At 42.9% G+C, this 24,329-nt stretch overlaps 1 protein-coding gene across 1 annotated transcript in view; it reads left to right on the top strand.

Annotated features, from left to right (window-relative positions):
• LOC117352340 (homeobox protein aristaless-like 4) overlaps positions 1 to 24,329 on the top strand; it is a 37,327-nt gene that overhangs the window by 5,155 nt on the left and 7,843 nt on the right. The window contains exons 2-3 of the mRNA XM_033928767.1: positions 3,611 to 3,918; positions 20,121 to 20,249. Of these exons, the coding sequence (XP_033784658.1) occupies positions 3,611 to 3,918; positions 20,121 to 20,249 (437 nt within the window). The remainder of the gene's footprint in view (positions 1 to 3,610; positions 3,919 to 20,120; positions 20,250 to 24,329) is intronic.

The raw sequence follows: 24,329 nt of genomic DNA, 5'->3' as shown, positions 1-24,329 counted from the left end.
TGGGCTGAGAGGGAAAATATTTAGCAGCAGAATAAATATAGATGAAACTAACTTCTGGTTTGTCCATCATGAGCAAGTCAATAATGACCCTCGAAGTTAATTGAGGGGGGCTGTAAGGCCGAAGGTACCCCTAGGGTGCCCACAACCCTTGCACTGAGCAGGTCTAATGATATACCAATGCTCTATAAATCTTTCTATATTTAAGTCAAGAAGTAACAATAACCACATATTCAATATTTAACCAAACCCACTGCTGGGTGACCTACGATACCCAACTTATTTTAATAAATTATTTTGTATTTGATTGATTATTTCCTGGGGTGGAAAAAGCTTCAGAAATGCAGCTGGTATCAGAACGTGAAAGATCACAACGTCATTGGCAAAAAAACAAAAAACAAAACAACCCATCTCCTTATGTAATCAATCGTTTCATGAAATCTCCTTAAAATTTCACCTACTTGTGATAAACTTAAAAACTTTGTCTTTAAATACATTAGATTCTATCTGACTATATCATGCAATTATTTAAGTCCATGCAGTCATGCGTTATAAATTGTGCCATCCTGTGCTCCCTCCCACCCTCTGTTGTACCACTTGTAGGATTCTCTAAGATTGACATTGAACATGTCTCCATGCCTTGCCATTGTTCACTGAATTTTCCACAAGCGTTTTCTCTGTTTGTGTCAAAGTGAGATTTATAGTGACTGATCCTGCCTATTGAAATCAGTACAAAAATAGACTGACAAAATTTTGTGGAGATTTGGTTAGGATTTTTCCTGATGTATCAAGAGCTACGCAATTGAGAAGAAAAGAATTTCTAAAGTTAAAAACAAGGGTTTTAGCTCTTGAAGCATCATATTACTTAAAATTTCCATGTAAATGTCTTGTCAAAATACAAGACATTGAATATGTATTTTGGGACCCCCCATTCAATTGCAACAGTTTTTATTAGCTAGAGAACAGAAATGATTTTACTTTTCGTTGTTTCACAACTGAGAAATTGTAGGAGGTAAAAGTAGTATTGAAGGGTTTAATATTCATAAAAGTATGAATCAAGAACCATTTCTTTGTTTTCTTCTTATCTTTTTGTAATTAGAAATGGTGCCATGTCTCCCCATTGTTGTGGGCTTTGAAAAGAATTTTGTTTTGTATGTATAAATACTGTTAAATTATGTTAAGAATCCTTTTTTTCCTTGGTATCATCTGATACTGTAACTATTAAATCTGTATAAATTAAAAAAAAAAAAAATCAGTACTACAAGTCCCATAATGCCTCAGGATGGAAAGTTAGACATCCAGGATTGGGCAACTTGGCATCTCTGCATGCTCCATTCTACACCACCTACTATGGACATAAATGAAGATAACATTTCACTTCTGACATTCAAAATCCGTCAGTCACAACAACCGATCTTCCTTCAGAAGCTACTCATCCCTTCTGGTCCCTTGAGGACGCCAAGATCTGCAGATCATAATCTTTTGGCTACTTCCTCTTTACAAATCATCAACAAAAGAAGAGCCGAAATTTTCTCAGTACCCGCGCGGCAAACATGGAACCACTTACCGTCCTTTATTAAAGAAGAAAGTTGATTAGATAAATTCAAGAGCTCCCTTAAAAGTTTCCTTTTTCAAGATGTTTTTTGAGAGCTAAATTCAAAGATAAACCTCCGATCCTTAAATCAATACAACCACAGTTACAACCAGCCTTTCTTAGGCTACCACCTAACCCTCCCCTATGATTTTATGTTCAAGTTTATTGAAAAAAATTTATACCGCTCAATTAAACTTCTGAGCGGTGTACAAATAAGTACTAATAAGGAACAGACAATACAAACTTACATAAATGAATCTCATGATGAGTTTACAAGACAAGTAATACACAAACTTTAAACAAACAGGAACAAGAGGGGGGGGGGGGAAAGAGATGAATTACAATGGTTAAAGTAAAGTGAACATGGAAGGTAAGGTACGATAGGAAGGGGATTTAAAAAAATAAAAAATAAATTTAAAATTTAGCCCTAATAAGGGCAGTTAGGTGTCAAAGGTGTCTTGAAATAAGAATGTTTTAACTTAATTTTAAATTGAGGAAGAGATACTTCTGAACGGAGATGATTAGGGTTAGGGTTCCAAAGAGAAGGGGCAGTTACCGTGAAGTTATTGGATCTAATAAGAACATAAGCATTGCCCCTGCCGGGTCAGACCAGGGGTCCATCACGCCCAGCAGTCCGCTCCCTTGGCGGCCCACCAGGTCCATAACCTGTAAATGCTCCTTACCTAGGATGTTTATATCCCATTTACTTAATGTCCCGTAAGTAACTCGCTATCCTCTTCTCTTTCAGGAAGTCATCCAGTCCCTTTTTAAACCCCAATAATGTACACTATCCTATCACCTCTCCTGGAAGTGCATTCCAGAAGTCCACCACCCTCTGAGTGAAGAAGAACTTCCTAGCATTTGTTCTGAATCTGTCTCCTCTCAATTTTTCTGAATGGCCTTGTGTTTTTGTTGTCCCCGCTAGTCTGAAGAATCTGTCCCTCTCCACCTTCTCTATGCCTTTCATGATTTTATAAGTCTCCGCTTTTCCAGGGTAAAGAGCCCCAACTTGTCCAACCTTTCGGCATATGAAAGGTTCTCCATGCCCTTAATCATCCTTGTTGCTCTCCTTTGGACCCTCTCGAGTATCGCCATATCCTTTTTAAAGTACGGCGACCAGTATTGATGTACTTTAAAGAAGGGATCGTTAAGAGATTTTGAGACATAGAACAAAGGGCTTTAGACAGACAGTAGGGTATGATTAGACTATTGACAAATTCGGGTTGGTTACTTAAACGGGTTTTAAGTCAATAAAAGAATTTTATCATTTATTCTGTGCTCGACAGGGAGCCAATGAGCTTTTTGAAGTAGGGGCGATACGTGATCGTATTTTTTGGCATTGAATATGATTTTTATGATTTGTTCTGTATGATTTGTTGTCACCTGATTTCCTTTCTTGTTATGTAGTTCAACCCTCTTTCCTTTTAGTGATTGTTTTGTCTTTTAATATGGTCTCTGTGGTTTTACCCTAACTATTTTTTTTAATGTAAATCGCTCAGAATGTTTATAAGCGTTTTATCAAATTTTAAATTAAACTTGGAAACTTGGAACATAAAATGGTGAAATAGATATACAGTACAGTTGAGAAAAAAAAAGAACAAGAGTATAGAACGGTGGTCTCAAACTCACGGCCTGGGGGCCACATGCGGCCCGCCAGGTACTATTTTGAGGCCCTTGGTATTTTTATCATAATCACAAAAGTAAAATAAAACCATTTCTTGATCATATGTCTCTTTAGCGATAAATTACAATATTATTATTATTAAGACTTAGCCAAAAGGAAAGATTTATAAACTCTAAAGAGTTTTTATCTCATGCAAAATTGTCATTTCTTTAATACGACATTAACTATTTTTTTCTGAGGTCCTCCAAGTATCTACAAATCCAAAATGTGGCCCTGCAAAGGGTTGGAGTTTGAGACCACTGGTATAGCAGAATTGTGTCCAGTGAAAATCATTTGCATCAATCATTTCCCTGCTCCTAATTCTGTCTGATAACGTTTTTATTTTGATTCTTCAGCTAAAGAAAGGACCTTGGCAGATCCTGAGTTAACCCCAAACAGTGACTCTGTGGGGATGGATAGCGGCTACCTCGCGGTGAAGGAGGGGGTGAAAGGAGCCCAGGACAGAGCAAGCACTAACCTGCCCAGCCCAATGGAGAAGGCTGATTCTGAAAGCAACAAGGGCAAAAAGAGGAGAAACCGGACCACCTTTACCAGCTACCAGTTGGAAGAGCTGGAGAAGGTCTTCCAGAAGACCCACTATCCCGATGTCTATGCCAGGGAGCAGCTGGCAATGCGGACAGACCTAACGGAGGCTCGAGTGCAGGTAAGCCGGAACAAGCAACCTGAATGCTAAACAGTTAGGCCTCAATTCTATAAATGGTGCCTTGATTGGCAGCGCCTGGCTGATTTTTGCACGGAATGCTAAAAGATTTTAATTGGTTTAATCGGTGTGATGATTGAAAACGACATTAAAAGTCAATTTTTTTTTTTAAATGATTCATTTAAGTCCCATATGGAAATTGGCAAGGCGCTTAGACTAAAAGTAGGCCGGGTTAGGAATTTGGGCGTGGAATGCGTTAGGTGCCGGTAAATTAAGCCAAGAAAACCCTGGCATAATATACCGGCACCTAATATTATGATTCCTACTAGCGTCTAAGTCGAGTTAAACGTCGCCAGGTGTGATTCTATAAATAGCACCTGAAAGTTGATTGAGAACCGCACCAAGAGGCCACTAGGCATCATTTATAAAACCAAGGCCTTAAGGCATAACCCAAAAAGTATCGCCAATGAGTCAAGCACTTCTTTTAGATATGGAGGGATTGCCCTACGTTTTCAATTGGGCGTAATTATTGATTTGGTCACTCCTTTTTCAGTCATAGGCCAAGATGAGTTCCATTCAAGTCTAAGGGGTCCTTTTATGAAGGCGCGCTAACCAATGTAACATGCGCTAAAGATTAACACGTGCTAAATGCTAAGGCATCCATTATATTCTATGGGTGCCTTAGCATTTAACACGCATGCTAAATTGGTTAGCGCGCCTTAACAAATGAGCTCCTAAGTATCTCCCTGTCCTTGGAGGCCTCACAATCTAGTTTTTGCATCTGAGGCAAAAGAGGGTTAAGTGACTTGTCCGGGATCACAAGGAACAGCAGTGGCATTTGAATTGAGCACCCCTGGATGTCAAGTCCAGTGCTCTAACTCAGTGGCAAAACCAGACAGCCAATTTTGGGTAGGCCTGAGCCCAAAGTAGGCGGGCATCTCTCTCTCTTTCTCTCCCTTCCCACCCCCTCAGCCCATGCAGCGGTCTCTCTTTCCCTCCCTTCCTTCCCCAACCCATGTAACCTGTCTCTTACCCTTCCTTCCCCCTTCCACAGTGAGTGCAGCATCTTCAGGTTGCCAGCAGTGGTTCCTACATGCTGCCGGCAGCTGACCTGGAAGCCTTCCATCTGATGCAAAATGCAAATGTGTCAGAGGAAAGACTTTCAGGTCAGCCACCAGCAGCATGGAGGAACCATTGCTGGCAACCTGAAAATGCTGCACTCACTGTGGAAGAGGAAGGGAGGGAAAGAAACAGGCTCCATGGGTTGGGGGAGGGAAGGGAGGGAAAGAGAGACTGCTGCATGGGCTGAGGGGGGGGAAGGGAGAGAAAGAAAGAGAGAGAGATGTCCGCCTACTTTGGGCTCAGGCCTACCCAAAATTGGCTGTCTGGTTTTGCCACTGGGTTAGAGCACTGGACTTGACATCCAGGGGTTCCCAGCCTGTGGTGGACAGGCGGTCCTGAACTCAAACTCAGCAGGCCAGGCCTGCTCCATGGCTACACCCCTGCTCTAACCCCTAGGCTAGTCCTTTACTTTTTCTCAGTCTGAGTCTTAATCAGATCCGTCAATGCCCAAACGAGAACATGTCCGGGTTTTTCCAGATGTCTGATAACCCTAATTATGGGTGGTCTCTGGGGCGATGGAAGGTAGCAATTTTCCCCAAAGACACAAGCCGTGCTCACCGCCATCACCTTAGGCCAGATCTCCATTCCTATTAGAAACTGACCCGTTTTCTGCTCTGACCTGCAAAAGGAATGCATTCAATCCAATCCATTTCAGTGGCATTTTCTGACGTGTCCTTCATGCTGAACACACACATTCAAAAATGATCTACAAAATAGTGTTTGAAAACTATAAAACTCATCAGAGTTCCCACCAGTTCAGTGCCAGAGAATGTAAGCTAAATATTCATCGAACAGTGCAGGCTTCCTCAGACCACTGCTGCCCTCCACGATACGTTAACAAAACATTTTAAAATCTCAACCCTGTAATCCCATTCTGGTGAGCACGAAAGCCGAGGGAAATATTAGCCCCCTGACACTGATAGCAGGCTTTCCGCCTCCTCCTTTCTCTCATTGTGAACAGAAAGTGGTCGTATATCTCGATCCCTTTCCCTTCTTAAAACTCTCAAGAAGCCAGTGGAAGGAGCAGAAAGCCTGAGCTAAGCCCTGCAGGAAATTAAACATGAAATGAAAACAAGCTCAAGACATTCAGCCCATTCCCAGCCCACTGATACAGCAGGATCTGGTTTCATCTTCTTTTGCGATGAATTCTAGTCCTGTTCTCCTCGCCCTGGTGGGCTGTACAATGAAGGACAAGCCAGAGGCACCGGTGGTGATTGTGGTGAAGTAATTCCACCTGCAAAGAAATGAACATCTGATAGGGGTTGTTTTCTTTGAAGTGGAGGTGACAGGCTGAAATGCGTCCGAGGGTTAGGATGTAATCATCCGTCAGGCCAGAAAGAGGCATCTCGTACCAGAATTCATAAACAGATTAATAATTCCTTACGCACCTAATAGAGTACTCCGATCCCAAAATCAACATCTTTTAGCTATGCCATCACCAGAAAAGATAATACAGGACACCATACTTTGGTCAATATTCTTCACTACAGCCCCTCAGTTATAGAACTCGATGGATACTGAAGAGACTTAGTAGATAAAGGCAGGTTGTTCACCCGCTCCAAGGTAGAGAGAACGAGAGGGCACTCTCTAAAGTTGAAAGGGGATAGATTCCATACAAACGTAAGGAAGTTCTTCTTCTCCCAGAGAGTGGTAGAAAACTGGAACGCTCTTCCAGAGTCTGTCATAGGGGAAAACACCCTCCAGGGATTCAAGACAAAGTAGATAAAGACAGGTTGTTCACCCTCTCCAAGGTAGGGAGAACGAGAGGACACTCTCTAAAGTTGAAAGGGGATAGATTCCATACAAACGTAAGGAAGTTCTTCTTCACCCAGAGAGTGGTAGAAAACTGGAAGGTTCTTCCAGAGGCTGTTATAGGGGAAAACACCCTCCAGGGATTCAAGACAAAGTTGGACAAGTTCCTGCTAAACTGGAACGTACGCAGGTGAGACTGGACTCATTTAGAGCACTGGTCTTTGACCTAAGGGCCGCCGCGTGAGCGGACCGCTGGGCACGATGGACCACTGGTCTGACCCAGCAGCGGCAATTCTTATGTTCTTATGGTCAAGATGATTTAACTTAGCAGGATTTGTGTTTGTTTGTTACTTTCTTGGGCGGGTGGGGGTTGGGGGGGGAGGGGTTATGAATCCTTGGGGCCCATAAGAGTCCAGGGCCCTGAGATGGCGGTGTTTGTATCTTTACTCTGCGATTGGGTTGGGGAAGATTCTGTGCCATTGTCTTATTTGTTTACTGCGATGCTCCTGTTTTAACTGGGACTTTTCCATCTGCTTTGTGTTTGGTGAACTGGCCTATGTTTCTTGTTGGTTTGCTTATTATCCATAAAATAAAAACTGTTTCAATCCTAAAAAGGGACGGGGAGGGGGGGGGGGATTTATGATTCTTTTTTCCTCTCTGTATTTAACCTTGTTGGCTTTTGACTTTTTTATTTCTTTACCATGTCAGTATCCTGGTTGCCTTTCCTTGCTGTGTCTGTCATTACACTTTATTAAGACGGGGAGAGGGCTAAGGGGGGGTGGGTACAGTGTCTTGCTTTGCTCTTTCCGGCATGTTCTTTTACTGTCCTTCTTGGGGGGGGGGGGGGGGAATAAGGTGCTGCATATTGCTGTTGAATACAAAATCTTTTGAACATTTCATGTAACTTATGTTGCATGACCCGTTTCTGTCTGTTTGTTCAATAAAAATTGTTGTACCATAACAAAGTTTCTGAAGGAAATGTCTATAAAAAAACCCTATGAACCAGATAGACTTAAAAGAACCCATTGCTCATCCCTGGAAATGTGCTATGAGAAAGGGTCCATTATATGGGATCCAACTGGTACTTTTAACTCAGAGTGGCCCTGGACATGTCTTCCTTTTGAGGACATATCTAGGGGTCCAGACAGCTTTTCAAAACCTGGCACTTAGTCCGGGCTTTGAAAGGTTTCCGACGCTGGGACTGTCTCCGCGAACATTGCGGATACAAACTGGTGATGTCACGCGGACACACGCAATGTCATGTCGAATCCACACATGCGGATGCCATCCCGACGCATGAACAGGTTAAGGGGATGAGGCTGGGGGTGGGAAGGGTAGAACTGGGCGGGCTGGGGGCGTGGCATTTTCCTTCAGGAAAATCTGGTAACCCTAGTCAGTAGGCACTTTTAACCTTGTGCCACTCTCCTCTCAATTACCTTTCGGGCTCCTATTACCCCTCCTCCCTATGATTGTCATAAATAAACTCAACAATAATGGCTACCCCTAGGTCATCCCTCCACAATGGTCCTATAAAAACACCATCTGTTGCAAACCCTGAGCAGAGCTGGGTTGATGGTTTTCCGAGTCTGTGTGGCTGTCAAGATCTCTTTTGCTTTTACTGCAGCTGCTGTTTGCCACCCCCTAGGCGACCTCCTAGTTTGCCTAATTGTTAAAGCTGGTCCTGGGACTGACCATTGTTAGGATGCTAAGCTCAGTGGATCTCAGTCTGATACAGTTTGACTTTTCTCATGTTCTTATTCAAGAACAAAATACTTTATATAGCATAAAGGGCTTTTCACCTTATTACAGCTCGAAAGTGAGTAATAGCAGCTTCTCTATGAACGTTTCAGCAAGAATAGTAAGAAGAAAAGCAGCTCACACACACGTGACCCTGCAAACATGATAGTGCCATCTGGTGGCCTTACAGTAGATTTCATATTCAATATAGTAGGCTTTAATACAGTGATCTTCACTCATTTTTATATTGAGGCCGCTTGGCGTTCAAATGAGCTGAAGGGGAGCCACTGAGGCATGTCCATCACGTCCAGCCTGCCTTCAAACTTTTTATTGGTGCGAGGGCGTTTCAAAATTCATTCTCTTCTTCTATTGAGAAATGGTCTTCAAGTACGTAGCTCTTCCTCCCATCCACTTATTTAATTAATTTGTTTTATATCCCCGTCCTCCCCAGAGAGCTCAGAATGGATTTGCAAGGTTACTTACATAATAATAGACAAAAAACGAGATACAGAAACTAAGGTAGTACGGGCTACAGTGTGATTCATAACATAACGTAACATAAGAATTTATTTCTAGACCGCAATTACCCGTCTAGAATGCAGTTTACAATGCAGTTTACAAAAGATTAGCTATAATACATAGTTCGAAATAACAGACATACAACAGGTGATCAGGCCCTGTCCAGTTTTGTTTTTTTTAATTCGTTCGGGAGCAGCAACGTCTATTGAAGTCAAAATCATCAAGGACCACACAGATCCACCACACAAGAAAGCAAAAGAGTCGTGAAACGCATAGGCAACAGCCTCGAAAGGGTATTGGTGGAAGTTTTGACTGAAATTTCTTGATACGTCAGAAGTTGCGTAGTACCTTAGGCCTGGTTTTACTAAGGTGCATTAAAAACAGGACTTATGGTCGCGTTAAGTATACCACTGAACAGAGGAGAGAGTCTTGAATTTAGCTGGTTGAATATGGCCAGTGTAGAGATATTATATCTGAAAACTAAATTTTATGTTGGATCCAGCTTGGAGTTAGTAGGCAAAAAGAGGCCATCTCCGTGTTTTACTCAAAGCTAACAACTGATAATAACCCTGGAAGGGTTCAGCCTAAAAATTCCAGAAATGTTCCTACCATGCTAATCTGGGATAAAGGAGAAAACCTTAGACTCCTGAGGGGCTGGTTCAGCTGTAACCATTTATTGCAGTTTCATGAAATGTCTCCTTCAATCTGGATCAGAGGTACTTCTGATGTGGGCTTGGAGATAAATGTTTTGTTTTCAGTTTAAAGCTGTTACAGTCTTTCGGTTTCTCAATTGAATAGGACCAAATTTTTTGCCCACTTTAGTTAGGTGCCATCGACTCGTGCTCAAGTCCTAGTGACTTGATGAATTACAGATCTAAAGTGAGATCGGTTTTGTGCTCGTCCGGTAAGATCCTCCAACGTCATCTTCATGGTTGTGTTCAGCATATCCTGCCCTCTTTGCCCAGTTCCTTTGATCTTCCCAAACACAACGTCCTTCTCCAGTGATCTCTCTCTTCTGATGGTGTGACCAAAATAAGACAGTCGTAACGTCATCATTTGGGCTTCGAGTGACAAAGCCGGTTTGATCTCTTCCAGAATCGATATGTTAGTTCTTCTGGCGGTCCAGAGCACATATAAAATCCTTCTCTACGAGTCAGTCTTCTTTCTGTCTTTTTTTCCCCGTAGTGTCCAGCTTTTGCACCCGTAATTGACCACTGAGAAAATGAAGTGTCCAGCTCATTTTACAGTGGTTAGAGCTATAGCCTCAGCACCCTAAGGTTGTGGGTTCAAATCCACGCTGCTCCTTGTGACCCTGGGAAAGTCACTTAATCTTCCACTGCCCCAGGTACATTAGATAGATTGTGAGCCTACCGGGACAGAGAAAATGCTTGAAGTACCCGTATGTAAACCGCTTTGAGTGTGGCTCAAAAAGGCGGTAGACACGTCTCAAACCCCTTTATGGGTCCTTTTATGGAGGTGCTCTAACTGATTTAGCGCATGCCAAAAGCTAAGAAGCTCATAAGTATAAAATTAGCTTTCTAGCATTTGCATGCACTAAATCAGTTAGAGCACCTCCATAAAAGGACTCCTTGGTTTGTTATTACATTGAATTTGCAAGCAAAATGTGTGATCTTTTAATTCTTTATTTAATAATTTTATTCTAATACAGCAATCTCACTAAACCCCATAGTCAACATTGAATGTGATTCACAATCTTAATAAACTAATAAAGATATTGCAGCTTTTTTATCCTACTATTAAAACAATCCTATCCCCTACCTCCCCCATCCCAGGAGACCTGGATCCCCTATCTATCAAAATAAGACAACATATTCTTCATTAAGCTTCTTTTTCTATTTGAATATAACTCTCCCATATATCGTTAACCTTTGCCCATTGATTTGTTACTAAGGCCGATAATCTATATTTCTCACAAACTATTCCCAGGCATTCCCTCGTATCTCGTACATCTTGCATGCGCCATTGCTGAGCCAATGTCAATCTGGCAGCTATAAATGCCAAATCCAAAAGTTTATTTATTCATTCAATTTTCTATACCTGTCTATTCCCAATAGTGCCCTTTCGGCATTCAATTTAAGTGGAGTTTGAATTAATCTGCTCACATAACCAAATACTTGTTCCCAAAATCTCTGTACCTTTTGACATTCCCACCACATTCTTTCCAGCAGGTAGCATCACTCTGCTTATTACATTTGCGAATTAAGACCGGAGTAGTATACCAACGTGTTAAGAGTTGATAGCATTTTCCACTAAAGTGGTAGCTCTAGCTCAGGGATCTCAAAGTCCCTCCTCGAGGGCCGCAATCCAGTCGGGTTTTCAGGATTTCCCCAATGAATATGCATTGAAAGCAGTGCATGCACATAGATCTCATGCATATTCATTGGGGAAATCCTGAAAACCCGACTGGATTGCGGCCCTCAAGGAGGGACTTTGAGACCCCCTGCTCTAGCTGTCTGAAAAAGATGCAATACAATTACCCCCCCCCCCCCCATTCATCTATAGACCATTCCTTCCCCAGATCTCTTTCCCATGCTTTCATGTATGAGGTGTTGATTAATTTATCTTCATTATAATTTTGTATAACCAAGAAATACAACCTTTTCCTAATGGTTCCCCTGCAAAATGTGTGATCTATTGTCGCACACTCCACTGTGTTTTGTGTTCCTGTTTGTGTACAATCTACTTTAAAAAATATCTAGGAATCAACCAGTCATTGTGAGGAAATCAAATAGTCTCTCCCACCAGAGGTCCTGTAGATTATAGCCTTTGGAAAGAGTATCGGATTTAACGTCAGCCTGGAAGGCACAAGGCTACACTAATAGTTTTTGATTGAGATCCTGCATCTTGTACATAAAACTTGCAAAGCCTGTGGAGCTCCGTCTTTGGCAGTCTTCAAATCCAGGCTAAAAGCCCACTTTTTCCCGAGGCTCCTCTTAATTCCAAACTCCCACTCAGTTGCAAAGTAGCCGTGTCTTGTTTTTATCATTCCCTCTGTGGGAAATTCCCTAACCTTTATTTATCCTGTTTGTTTTAATTAGATTGTAAGATCTATTGAGCAGGGATTATCTCTTATATGTTTAATGTACAGTGCTGTGTATGTCTAGTAATACTATAGAAATCGGTAGCAGTAGAGGGCTAAATTTAAACTAAAACAAAACTAAACCTTGGATTTATAGACCAGGTCATCACCGAAACAGGAGCTCGACTCAGTTAACAATGATTAAAAATAAAAGTGCAGTGGTACCCCCGGAATCCGAACGCCCCAGAACTCGAACAAGTTGGAATCCGAACTATTTATTTTTTTTTAAATAACATTTTGCCCCGGAATCCGAACGCCGTTTCGGAATCCGAGCGTACGGGAACTGCAAGCGTTGCTCAGCCCAAAGCTTCCTCTCTGACGCAACTTCCTGTCTCCGCCCGGGCGGTTCACGTCGGAGGGAAGCTTTGGGCTGAGCAACGCTTCCCGCTGCCGATCTCGCTGCCTTTGCCGACTATGGCAATGAGGGGCCCGATCTTGCCGTCTATGCCGGTGGGACCAAGGAACGGATTGATCCAGTTTCTTTTATTTTCAAAGGGAAAAATTGTCTTGGAACTCGAACGGGGTTCTGGATCGGGTTAAGTTCGGATTCCAAGGCCCCACGGTACATAAAAAAAAAAGGGATAAGAAGAAAAAGAGTAAACAAAATAGAAATAGTCCTAGGAAACTTAAGAAGAACGATTTCCAAAATAATTTGCAAACAGGGATGTTTTCAGAGTTTTGCAAAATAGTTGGAATTTAAGGAACGAATGCAGGTCTGATAGTGGAACAGAAGTTTATCATTTGGTTAAGTTTATTCAAGTTTATTAGGATTTTTATATACCGCCTATCAAGGTTATCTAAGCGGTTTTTACAATCAGGTACTCAAGCATTTTCCCTATCTGTCCCGGTGGGCTCACAATCTATCTAATGTACCTGGCGCAATGGGGATTAGTGACTTGCCCAGGGTCATAAGGAGCAGCACGGGGTTTGAACCCACAACCCCAGGGTGCCGAGGCTGTAGAACCAACCACTGCGCCACAACGATCGCTTGCTCAGGCACTGATTACTGGGTCCTTCCGTTCATTGCCGTTTCCTGCATAAGTCTATTAAAATTACACGAGGAGAGTCGCTCTGATCCCCTCTCCTCCCCCCCCCCCCTGCAGGATTCTCCTGCTCATCTGACCCTGGGAGCAGGAGAAAGACAGCCAGACCCTGAAAGGCGCTTCATAGAAACTCAAAAGTTGTCATCACGGTTCCTCTCGCTGACGTGGGGAGCTTTACAATGTCAGAACGCACACGGGCACAAACTCACCGTGCCAAACTTAAACCAGAGGGATGGTACAGAGTAAGCTGGACCCCACATTGGGTTAGTGCTTGAGAGGAACAGTCTGTTGGTCCCATTAAGAGCAGCTGACAGCTGTACAGCCGGCCGAGCCCTTTAATGTCGCCCGTGACTTACGCTTTTATCGCCTCTTCTCGGATTGACCCGGGGAAGCTGCACGCTGCTGCATTTCTTAAGTTAAAGCAATTGAAATTCGTTAGGGCAGAGGTCAAGGACTTTCTCACTTCTCATTCTGAAGAGACAGAGCAAGGGAGGCTTCAAAATAAGAAGAAAAAGTTCTGTTTTCATACAAGGGGGGGGGGGTGCTGAAAGGTTCTCAGCCCAACCAACCTTCTAAATTCTGAGCATTATTTTGCCACTGTAGCTGAAAAGAGAGCTAATCTAATCTAATCTAATCTAATCCTTAGGTTTGGTATACCGCATCATCTCCACGTTCGTAGAGCTCGACGCGGTTTACAGTAGGAGAAATAGGAAGGAACTACAACAGAGGGTTAGAGGTAGAAGTGTGAAGAAAATTTAGAGGACTTGGGATGCCAAGATATAAGAGTTTCCTTGAATCCTAAATTGGAGGGAAACTCGCATTTTTTGAGAAAAGCCAGGTTTTCAGATGTTTGCGGAAAACTTGGAGAGAGCTCAAGTTCCGAAGAGGGGAGGTAAGGTTGTTCCAGAGCTCAGTGATTTTGAAGGGGAGGGAGGTCCCTAGCTTTCCTGTGTGGAAATGCCTTTTAGCGAGGGAAGGATAGTTTTAATTTGTGGGAGGATCTGGTGGTATTAGGGTTTGAGGAATTCCAAGAAAGAGGGATAAAGGGAGGGAGGATACCATATAGGATTTTGAAAGTTAAATTTTGAAAGCTACCTTATTTCCTTAAGTACTAATTTGCAGAAACGAAATCTTATGTTTGACGTTGGTTCAGATCATTAATTGGACCATATCCACTCATTCTGTTCTTGTTTGGGCTGGTAACCAGATTGTGATGTCATAATGCCTCATTCCACCAATAAGAGACAACCTCCTCAGTGATGTCACAATGACTTGATTGTCCTATACTTGGCTCAACCAACCAACTTCCTTAATTTTGTCACCGTAGCTGAAAAGAGTGTCATTCTCTTCTTGTTTTGGGCTGAGAACTTTTCCGCGCCCTCTCGTAAAGCAGGTGACATCTAACTGGAAACCAGAGACATGAAAGACTGGATCATATCCTGGCAAAGTGTTTTAACCCTCTTTGGTAAAGCGTGGAGAGTGCAAGTCACAGGTTGCACAGCCATAGGGCCCAGTGATCCGGTTCCAGCAATTTCTGATACTCTGTCTCCTGGTTCACTTTAGCTCCCGACGTGCCCATTTCAGAGGCCAAAATTAGGAGAACAAGCAGCATAATGCCTTCTATCATTTCAAATTTTAGGAATGCCCAAAACACTCCCTCCGGAAACTGGGGCACATGGCAGTTTTTTGCATCTGCCTTCAGTTTCCTTAAAATGCAATAAAAATTAAGGATCCCTTTTATAAAGCTTCGGTAAGCTTACTGCAGCAAAAAAAAAAAAAAAAAAAAGGCATGGTGGCCTAGTAAGGGGAGGGCGGGGGGAGCAGTCTGCCCCGGGCGCCGTCTTGGTGGGGGTACTGGCACCCATCCCCTTCTCCGCCCCTCCACTCCATCCTGACTCTCCTGCCACGTGCCTGCACCCCTTCGCTCTCTCCAATGTCACTTCAGGGTCCCACATCTAGGAAGTGACATCAGAAGGAGAGCCGACATGACGTGGGCATCAAATTCGTAACGCTGTTCGCAATGAAAAAATTAAAGAGATACGGGGGAAGGGCGGCACGCATGCGGCAGTGGGGTCGAGAAGGAGGGGGGGGCGAAGAAGAGGGCAGAGGAGGGGCACTACCCCCACCCCCAGGTGCCACTCATCCTCGCTACGCCATTGATCGCACAGTAATTTTGCCACGTCTGCATGCTACTTACGTGAAAAAAAAAAAACTACTTATTTTTTGGCACAGGAGGGATGTCTGGGTATGAGAGTGATACAACGAGAAAAGGAGAAAAGGCAAGGTTGATGTCCTTTCAACCAACCAAAAGTCTTTGTTAATATAAAAGTCCCAACAAGGATCCTAGTTTCGGCATTGTTAAACGCCTTTCTCAGGGACACAAACAATCGGCACCAAATGAAACACTCAAGAGGTATACAGTGTTTCCCCCCGACTTTACTACAGGAAGAGGCGGTCGGAGCAGACCGCGAGTGATTCTCTTCACCTGCCCGGCGTTCCAGCTGCCCCTCTCCTGCCTTTTGACAGGCGAAAAAACCACATTCACGATTTATCGAAATTCGTGGGGGTTCCTGGAACAGAACTCCTGCAAATTTTGAGGGAGTATTGTAATACAAGAAATAAGCGAGCATTCAGAGAAAACTCCTGGCGTCAGTTTGGGTATGGAGAGTGGGCATGTTCTGTGCTACTCAGGCACCCATATAGCAAAACCATCTGTTAAAGATTGTAGATTATTCTCCTCTAGAAGGCAAATGCTTCTGGGCAGAGCTGTGGAATGTTTTGCCCAATGGAATTAGAAATTTATTTAGCATTGGGTTATTTAGAAAGAAAATAAAGACATGGTTATTTCAGGGGTATCACAACTGATTAAGATTGATAATTAATGATACTGTAAATGTATGTAAATGAAACTGGCCACGTGCCAGTTCTATAGACACCAACATTTCAAAGTGAGTGCAGAGCCAAACGCAATGCAAATTACTCCTTTCTGGATAACGAGGGTCCTCAGCTCCCTCAGGGCAGGCTGCTATGGTCAATCCAATTGTTTTTGCACAAAAACAGCATTTTATATTTTCTTTTCCGGCAATTAAACAAGTGGTCAAGAGAGGTGGCGTCACACTATTAGGGACTTTGCTTTGATAAAGCGTTCTGCGAAACAAGTTGGTGTAGAATGTTCCTAATTGAGACCACATATAAAAGCTAAGTACGAGTTAAAAATGAAATAATTATAAGTTATTGCAACAGATGAAAAAATATTTATATATTCTAAATTATACCTAATATAATGGCTGAGGGGAGATAGGATTGAAGTCTACAGAATACTGAGTAGAGTAAGAACGGGTTCAAGTGGATCGATTTTTCACTCCGTCAAAAATGACAAAGACTATGGGGACACTGGATGACGTTACAGGGAAATACTTTTAAAACCAATAGGAGGACATTTTTTTTTCACTCAGAGAATAGTTAAGCTCTAGAATGCGTTGCCAGAGGTTGTGGCAAGAGCGGGTAGCGTAGCTGGTTTAAGAAAGGGTTGGACAAGTTCCTGGAGGAAAAGTCCATAGTCTGTTATTGAGACAGACATGGGGGAAGCCACTGCTTGCCCTGGATCGGTAGCATGGAATGTTGCTACTCTTTGGGTTGGCCTGGATTGGCCACCGTGAGAACGGACTACTGGGACCATTGGTCTGACCCAGTAAGGCTATTCTTATGTTCTTAAGATCCGGTGACGATTTAACCCGTAAAGCTATGTGTAGAGAACTGAACTGAACACGTTGCTGAGGTTCAAGGTTATAGTGGTGGGCGTTTGTGGGGGAGGATGCCCTAATGGTGGTGTCAATCCAGTCGGTTCGCTGAATGGGATATTTCCAAGATTCATGGAATCAAGGGCAGCCTGAAGATGGAGTCTCTTATCCCTTCCAAGGAAGCATTTGAGATGTTTGCTGGCTTCTCTACGGTAAATATTGTCAGCAAAGAAGAAGTGAAGCCATGAGGAGAACTTGTTTAAAGGACTAGAGATCAATTCCATCAATTTTGGTGAAGCAATGATGAATATGTTCTCCTGCATCTGAGTGTTATTTATTTAAAAAAACAAACATCTTATAAACTACCCATTCTGTTATTCTAGGCAGTTAACAAACATAAGAAACAACTTTTATCGTCAAATATATTTTATTGAGCATCAGAAAAACAACAATTGGAAACAAGAACAAAGAGCAACACGGTAGCTCAAAATTTCACACCATAAACCAACAAACCCACCCACCACCCAACCCACAACCCAATCCTCCCCCCCACCCACTCTCATTGATGCAAAAAAAAAAAAAAAAAAGGACTCTAGCAATTCAAAAGGCAGCTACGAGCCACCGGGGACAATGTATTTCAAAATGGCTCCCAAATTCGCTGAAAGGCACGTCCGGGCAAGGAAGAAATGTCTTGGACTCCTCTCCGTTCCCAGGAAAGCAATGTATTTACATTATATTACATTACATTAGTGATTATTATTCCGCTTGTACCTTGCGGTTCAAGCGGATTACATAAGAAGAAAGCTGGACATTTCCAGGAGGGTACATGACATTGGAGAAAACAGATTGAGGGTATAGACTTAATAACAGAATGGACATAGTAACTTTGGAAGATAATATCAGGTTACATTACAATTACATATCAATAGTCTTTTCCTTTTTTTGGTCGGTTGAGGGTACGGTGCCAGGGAGTGAGCAAAACCTGGTCGTGTAATGTGGAAGAGGAGAAGGGAGATTGGGTAGATTGGATATACTTTTGAATAGCAGCGTTTTGATTTCTTTACGGAATGCTTTGTAGTCGGATGTTGAGGTTAACAATCTGGAGATGGAGGGTTCGAGTTTTGCTGCATGCGTTGCTAAGAGGTTATCATAAAGCTTTTTACGATGAGTGCCATTGAGTGGTGGTATGAGATTGGTGTCAGTGTTCTTCTTATTCTGGGTGGAAGGTTACGGTTTAGGCGATCATTTAGATAGGCAGGAGCAGTACCGATGAATACTTTTGAAGATTAAACAGTATAGTTTGAATTGAATTCTGGCTCTAATCGGTAGCCAATGTGAGTCTAGGTAGGCGTTGGTGATGTGGTCATATTTTCCGAGGGAGTAGATTAGTCTGAGAGCTGTGTTCTGAACGGTCTGTAGTTTTTTGATCATGTTTGTAAGGCATGGTAGATATAGGATATTGCAGTAGTCCACAAGACCTAGTACCAAGGGATTGAACAATGATCCTGTAGTGTTCTTTGTCGAAGAAATTTCCTTATTTTTCTTAAGTTGCGCATTGTGAAGAATGCTTTTTGGGTAGTTTTGTTGATTTGAGTCTGCATAGTGCAGCATCTGTCTATCAGCACTCCCAGGATTTTGAGGGAGGTTTGGATTGGGTATTTGATTGCTTTAATTTCCAGGTCTGCTATGGATGGGTTTTTATCCGTTTCAGCAAGCATTAAGAATTTGGTTTTGTCCGAGTTTAGTTTTAATTTGTGGTTTGTCATCCATTTTTCTACTTCGTCCAGTATTGTTTCCAGGTGTCCTGTTGAGGTGTGGTCATGGGTTTCGAAGGGGACAACGCCAAAGGGAATAGTCAGGGGCCTCCGCTTCCACCCACTTAAGCAAAACGCATTTGATAGCAATCACTGCCGTCCAACGCGGGAACGTGGAGGCCCGGGGTGACGAGGATGGAAGTGCAAGGAGGCTCCGAATAGAAACAACTTTTAAAAAATTACAATCACGATATAGGCCCTCTTTTACAAAGGCGCGTGTGGCGTTTTTTTGGCGCAGATTTAGCGCGTGCTAAATCAACGCATGCGCTAGCCATAGGATAACATGCACGCGTTAGCATTTAGCGTATGCTAAAAAGCTTAGCGCTCCTTTGTAAAAGAGGGGGACAATAACGGAACTTAAAAGTACCCCATCAAATTTAACTTAAAAAAATACCTCATCAAACAAAACAAGAACTCATTAAGGGCACCGGATTAGCGCGCGCCAGCTGAAAATCTGCCGCTTGCTCAAAAGGAGGCGGTAGCGGCTAGCCCCCGCGTTAAGGCCCCAGCGCGCCTTTGTAAAAGGAGCCCTACAACTCTAAATTTAATTGAATAAAAGCCAAAGATCATTTACTAAGTCAGTAAATCTAACAGTAATTGACTTGAGCAAATAAAAGTGATCCCAATAGCACATTTCCAGGTTTATTAATCATTTCGATTTCACAACCACCGCAGGAAACGTAGCCCGGAAAAGTATGGTCAGCAACCCTCGTCCTATTTTGTTACACGCTTGTCATAGACTTGAATGCCGTCTGCCCTGAAGGAAGGCCCTGTAGTCTGATCCCACTTCATCTCAAGGGAGTGCCTTCTGCTAATGACTGGAACAGTCAAATCTGAGCGGTTTCTATTATAAACCTGTCCCCTTCCTCGTCATCACATTTTTCATTGTTATAGACTATCATTGAGATTGTCATATTAAAATTAATCGCTATAAATAAATATTCACAACGGATTTGGTATCTTATTGTTTGCAAAGGAGCGTGAGAGCCATAGGGCTCCTTTTACTAAACGCTAACGCCTCCATAGAGCTTACATTAGTATTTTTCGTTTAGGCGCGTGGTTTGTGCGCGCTAAAAACACTAGTGCACCTTAATAAAAGGAGCCCGTAGTGGCTATTCTGCTTTGGTGGCTCATGATCCTTGGTTAATCCTACACAGGGGTCCCCAAAGTCCCTCCTTGAGGGCCCGAATCCAGTCGGGTTTTCAGATTTCCCCAATGAATATGCATGAGATCTATGTGCATGCACTGCTTTCATGTGCATATCATTGGGGAAATCCTGAAAATCCGACTGGATTCGGCCCTCAAGGAGGGACTTTGGGACCCTGTCCTACACCTTGAACACTGGACCTCAGACATTGCTCTCTGCTTGTCTCCTCAGGTCTGGTTCCAGAACCGAAGGCAAAATGAGGAAGAGAGAGAGTGTATGGACAGATCATGCAGGGTGCGCACCCATTTCTCCACTGCTTATGAACTGCCCCTCTTAACCCGAGCAGAGAACTACGCACAGGTGAGCAAACAGCTGTTGTTGAACTCAGATTTTGTCATATCATTGTAGTATCTAGAATAAGGTTACCATATTTGAAGAAGTAGAAATCCGATGCATGGCCCCGCCCTGTTCTGCACCCCCCCCCCAGTCAAACTGCTGAGTTTTGGAAAGTCCGTCCAGGAATCCAGACAGTCCTCTAAAAGGAGTTTTCCCGGACGTCTGGTGACCCTAATCTAGTAATTCATCTTATCATGGACTTCATATGTTCAGTGGAATGTCTTATGAAGAATAGGTAAGAATTTTTGAATACATCCCCCAAAATACCCATATGATGGCCCTTGGCATCTCTGGTCCTCCCTAATCATTTCCTTTTCAGTTTAAAGTCTGTTATGTTTTCAGCCTAAAATGTAAATATTGGTGCCAGCCACTAGGTGGAAGCCAAGTGCATACCAGATGAGCAAATTCTGCTGCTTCCTGTAGAAAACCTGGTTTTCTGTGTGCCTACCTTGTACCTCTTCTTACTCTGAGGGCCTGTTTTACGAAGCCGCGCGGCAACGGTCCCGAAGCCCTTTAAATCTCTATGGTCTTCGGGGCCGTTACCGCAGCGCAGCTTCGTAAAACAGGCCCTGAGTGTGCTGATGCCAGAAGCATCTGGTGATAAATGTGGACTACGTCTCTTTGAACTGCATGTGAGGAGCAGGAGGTAAAAGATCTGAAAATGACAACTAAATTCGAGTAGATAAATTACTTCCTGAATTCAAATGAGCTTTACCTGGGAAAGTACCTTAACTTGCTATAGGTCTGGCTAAAGATGTACAGTGTATTTTGGCTTTCTTTGGGTTGCCATGTAGAAAAGAGTTAAACAATTATTTATTTATTATATTTAGTTAAAAATTTATATACTGCATAAAAACGATGCAGTTTACAAAATTACATGCATACATATTAAAAATACTAAAGCATGTTTCGACAGAAGAAACACAATAAAACATTAACTAACAGTATCACCATTAAAACCTTTTTTTCAAATTAGAAGGTTCGATTTGATGAACTTCTAGTCTTCTTGCAACCTAACCAAGTACGTTACCGTATGGTCACGCGAGTAACGTCAAGGAGAAAATGTGAAACAAAGTTTTTCTGCTGTATGTTTTATGATCAGCCACATGTATAATGGCATGTGTACTGTGTGTGTATCTTAGCACCCGCTAAATGCTAAGGTGCCCATAGAATATAATGGATGCCTTAGCATTTAGCACACCTTAATAAAAGGACCCCTAAGACATCAAGAAAGAGAAAATGCTTGTTGGGCAGCCATAGGCCTCTTTCACTCTTGTTATTATTGAGTCAACTGAGTGATCAAAGCTGTCGGAACATCACTGCTATTCTCCATGGAGCATCATGTGAGATGGAAGTGGATTTTAGAATACTCCGAGATCAAGATTGCCCCAGATTACAATCATAAACCATCATGAACATTGTGAGATCTTGTAGTAAGATGAAAGCCTCTTCTGTTTCATCCCAACCTCCATCCACCAGATTTTCCTTTAGCAAAATCCGGACCCCTAGACCTTACAGAGCTTACAGGAATAGAGAAAGGACAGGGACAAAACCCACGGGGACAGGACGGGGAAAAATTTGTCCCCGTGTCATTCTCTAATACTGCCTTTCTGAACAATTATTGTCGGATCAAGGCGCTTAACACCAGGTGCTTAAAACTTCCCTATCTGTCCAGAAAGGCTCACAATCTAACTAAAGCACCATATTAAACATTTATTAACATACTAACATATTAGCATAACAAGAAAAAGGCGGGAGGCACCACAGCTGACAACCTAACCATGCGCCATCTTGTAATAGTTACATATTAAGATTTACAATTACCTATTAAGAAGAAACAATATTAAATCACAATAAAAGCCACGTATTAACGTAGAACAAAATCTTTTCCAGAGAAAGGAAAATGGTAAAACCAGAGGACATAATTTGAGATCGAGGGTGGTAGATTCAAGAGCAATTTTAGGAAATTCTTCTTTACGGAAAGTGGTGGATGCCTGGAATGCGCTCCCGAGAGAGGTGGAGAGAAAAATGACGGAGTTCAAAAAAGCGTGGGATGAACACGGAGGATCTAGAATTAGAAAATAAGAGTAAATATTGAAGAACTAAGGCCAGTACTGGGCAGACTGGCACGGTCTGGGTCTGTATATGGCCGTTTGGTTGAGGATGGGCTGGGGAGGGCTTCAATGGCTGGGAGGGTGTAGATGGGCTGGAATAAGTCTTAACAGAGATTTCGGCAGTTGGAACCCAAGCACAGTACAGGTAAAGCTTTGGATTCTTGCCCAGAAATAGCTAAGGAGGAGAAGAAAAAACAACAACAAATTTTTAGATTGCATCAGGTTGGACAGACTGGATGGACCATCCGGGTCTTTATGTGCCGTCATCTACTATCCCCCCTCTTCTATGAAACCGCGTTAGCAGTTTTTAGCACAGACAGCCGTGCTGAATGGCCCGCGCTGCTCCCGACACTCATAGGAACTCAATGAGCATCGGGAGCAGCGCGGGCCATTCAGCACGGCTCTCTGCGCTAAAAACCACTAGCGCGGTTTCATAGAAGAGGGGGTATGCTACAGAATGTCTGAAAAAATAAAAATGATGCAAAATAAAAGTTCAGTTCGGCTCAGTTCAGTGTAAGACTGTAACATATACTGAATTCTTTTATATAATGCATTAAAAAATATTAGTTGGAAGAACTATAAAGCCATCTATTAACTTTATACTTCCCTATATGTTAGGATATTTAAAGCTAGATGTTAGGTTTGACATGTGAATTTGGAAAAATTCTCTCTCTATCTTCCACTCCCTTTCTTCTTTGGATCTGAAGCTCCCTCTCCAAAGTTTCTCTTTCTTCCCCTCCCCCACCCTAGAGCTTAATATTTGAACCTTTAAGTCTCCTATAACCCCCCCCTCCCTCTCATCCAGTTCCTCCAAAGTTTGTCCCTTGCTCTGCTCTGAATCCTGTAAACTCGGCTGCCAGGGACTTGCCTGACCTTTGGCAGAAAGAAAGGCAAGCGTGCCGTGAACATTCCCGCGCTGGATGCAAGAGTTTGAGGGTCTAGAGACCTCTCGTCCAAGAGAGGACGGCCCGAGAGCTGCTCCAGCAGATGGCTAAGAAAGAGAAAGATCCGCTCATGGCAAACGACGTTCTCGCGGTTCCTGACACGCTTCCATTTTCTGACATTTCATCGCTAACGCAAATGCAAAATGAATTTGAAGGAGGTAAGAGGTCAGGGTTTAGAAGAAGGGTGAGCGGGAGAGGGGGGGGCTGTGGAATGCCGAGCTCTTCACACAGGCCTGCACATCTGGATCCTCTCCTGTTGCATTCTTTCATCTCACACTCTCTTACACCTATTCCCCACGGAAAGGCCTCCTGCCGACAGCCTGTTCGGCAGTATACCAGCCTTGTTTTCTATCTGGAAGCCCAGATGTAAGCTTGCGAGGGATGTGCGGCCAAATTCAACGCTTTATAATGTATGGTAGTTTATTTTCCAGAGATGGAAAGAGCCCCAGGCTGCCGGATACAGAATCAAAATATTTTCCCTTGCTCTTTCACTATAAACTTAAGGCCAGCTTTATGTCACGGGCAATGGCAAAAAAAAAAAAAAAAATCCTGCAAATCAAATCAGTTTGTTTCCACAGTTTTAAAATAATTCCTATTTTGCCCAAGGATTTTAGGCCGACGCCAGCCAAACTTCTTTCTTTAGTTTTACAGCTCATCCTCCCAGAAGAGCTCAGAACAGGTTACAAAATGATATACTTAAGGTGACCCGTCAAATGCGCCCTGACAATTGTGCACACGACAAATGCTTGCACTGAATGGGAGGTGCCCCGACAATTGCGCTCCATACTGCCCCGATCACAATCCACATGTGGATACTATTTGTCTTTTTGGGGTTACAAAGTAACCCTCTTTTTTGAGGGGGGGGGGGACACCCCCCCCCCACTACACTTAAAAGATTCACTTGCTATCTAGTGTTAGGGCAAAGTTTACATGATGATTATGGGAACCAATAAGTGGATATCTGTAAGGCCCTGATTTGCTCAGAC

The sequence above is a fragment of the Geotrypetes seraphini genome, chromosome 19, assembly GCF_902459505.1.
Source record: "Geotrypetes seraphini chromosome 19, aGeoSer1.1, whole genome shotgun sequence".
Taxonomy (NCBI): Eukaryota; Metazoa; Chordata; class Amphibia; order Gymnophiona; family Dermophiidae; genus Geotrypetes; species Geotrypetes seraphini.
Note: the sequence above shows the minus strand (reverse complement) of the source record. Positions and strands in the feature narration are given on the sequence as shown.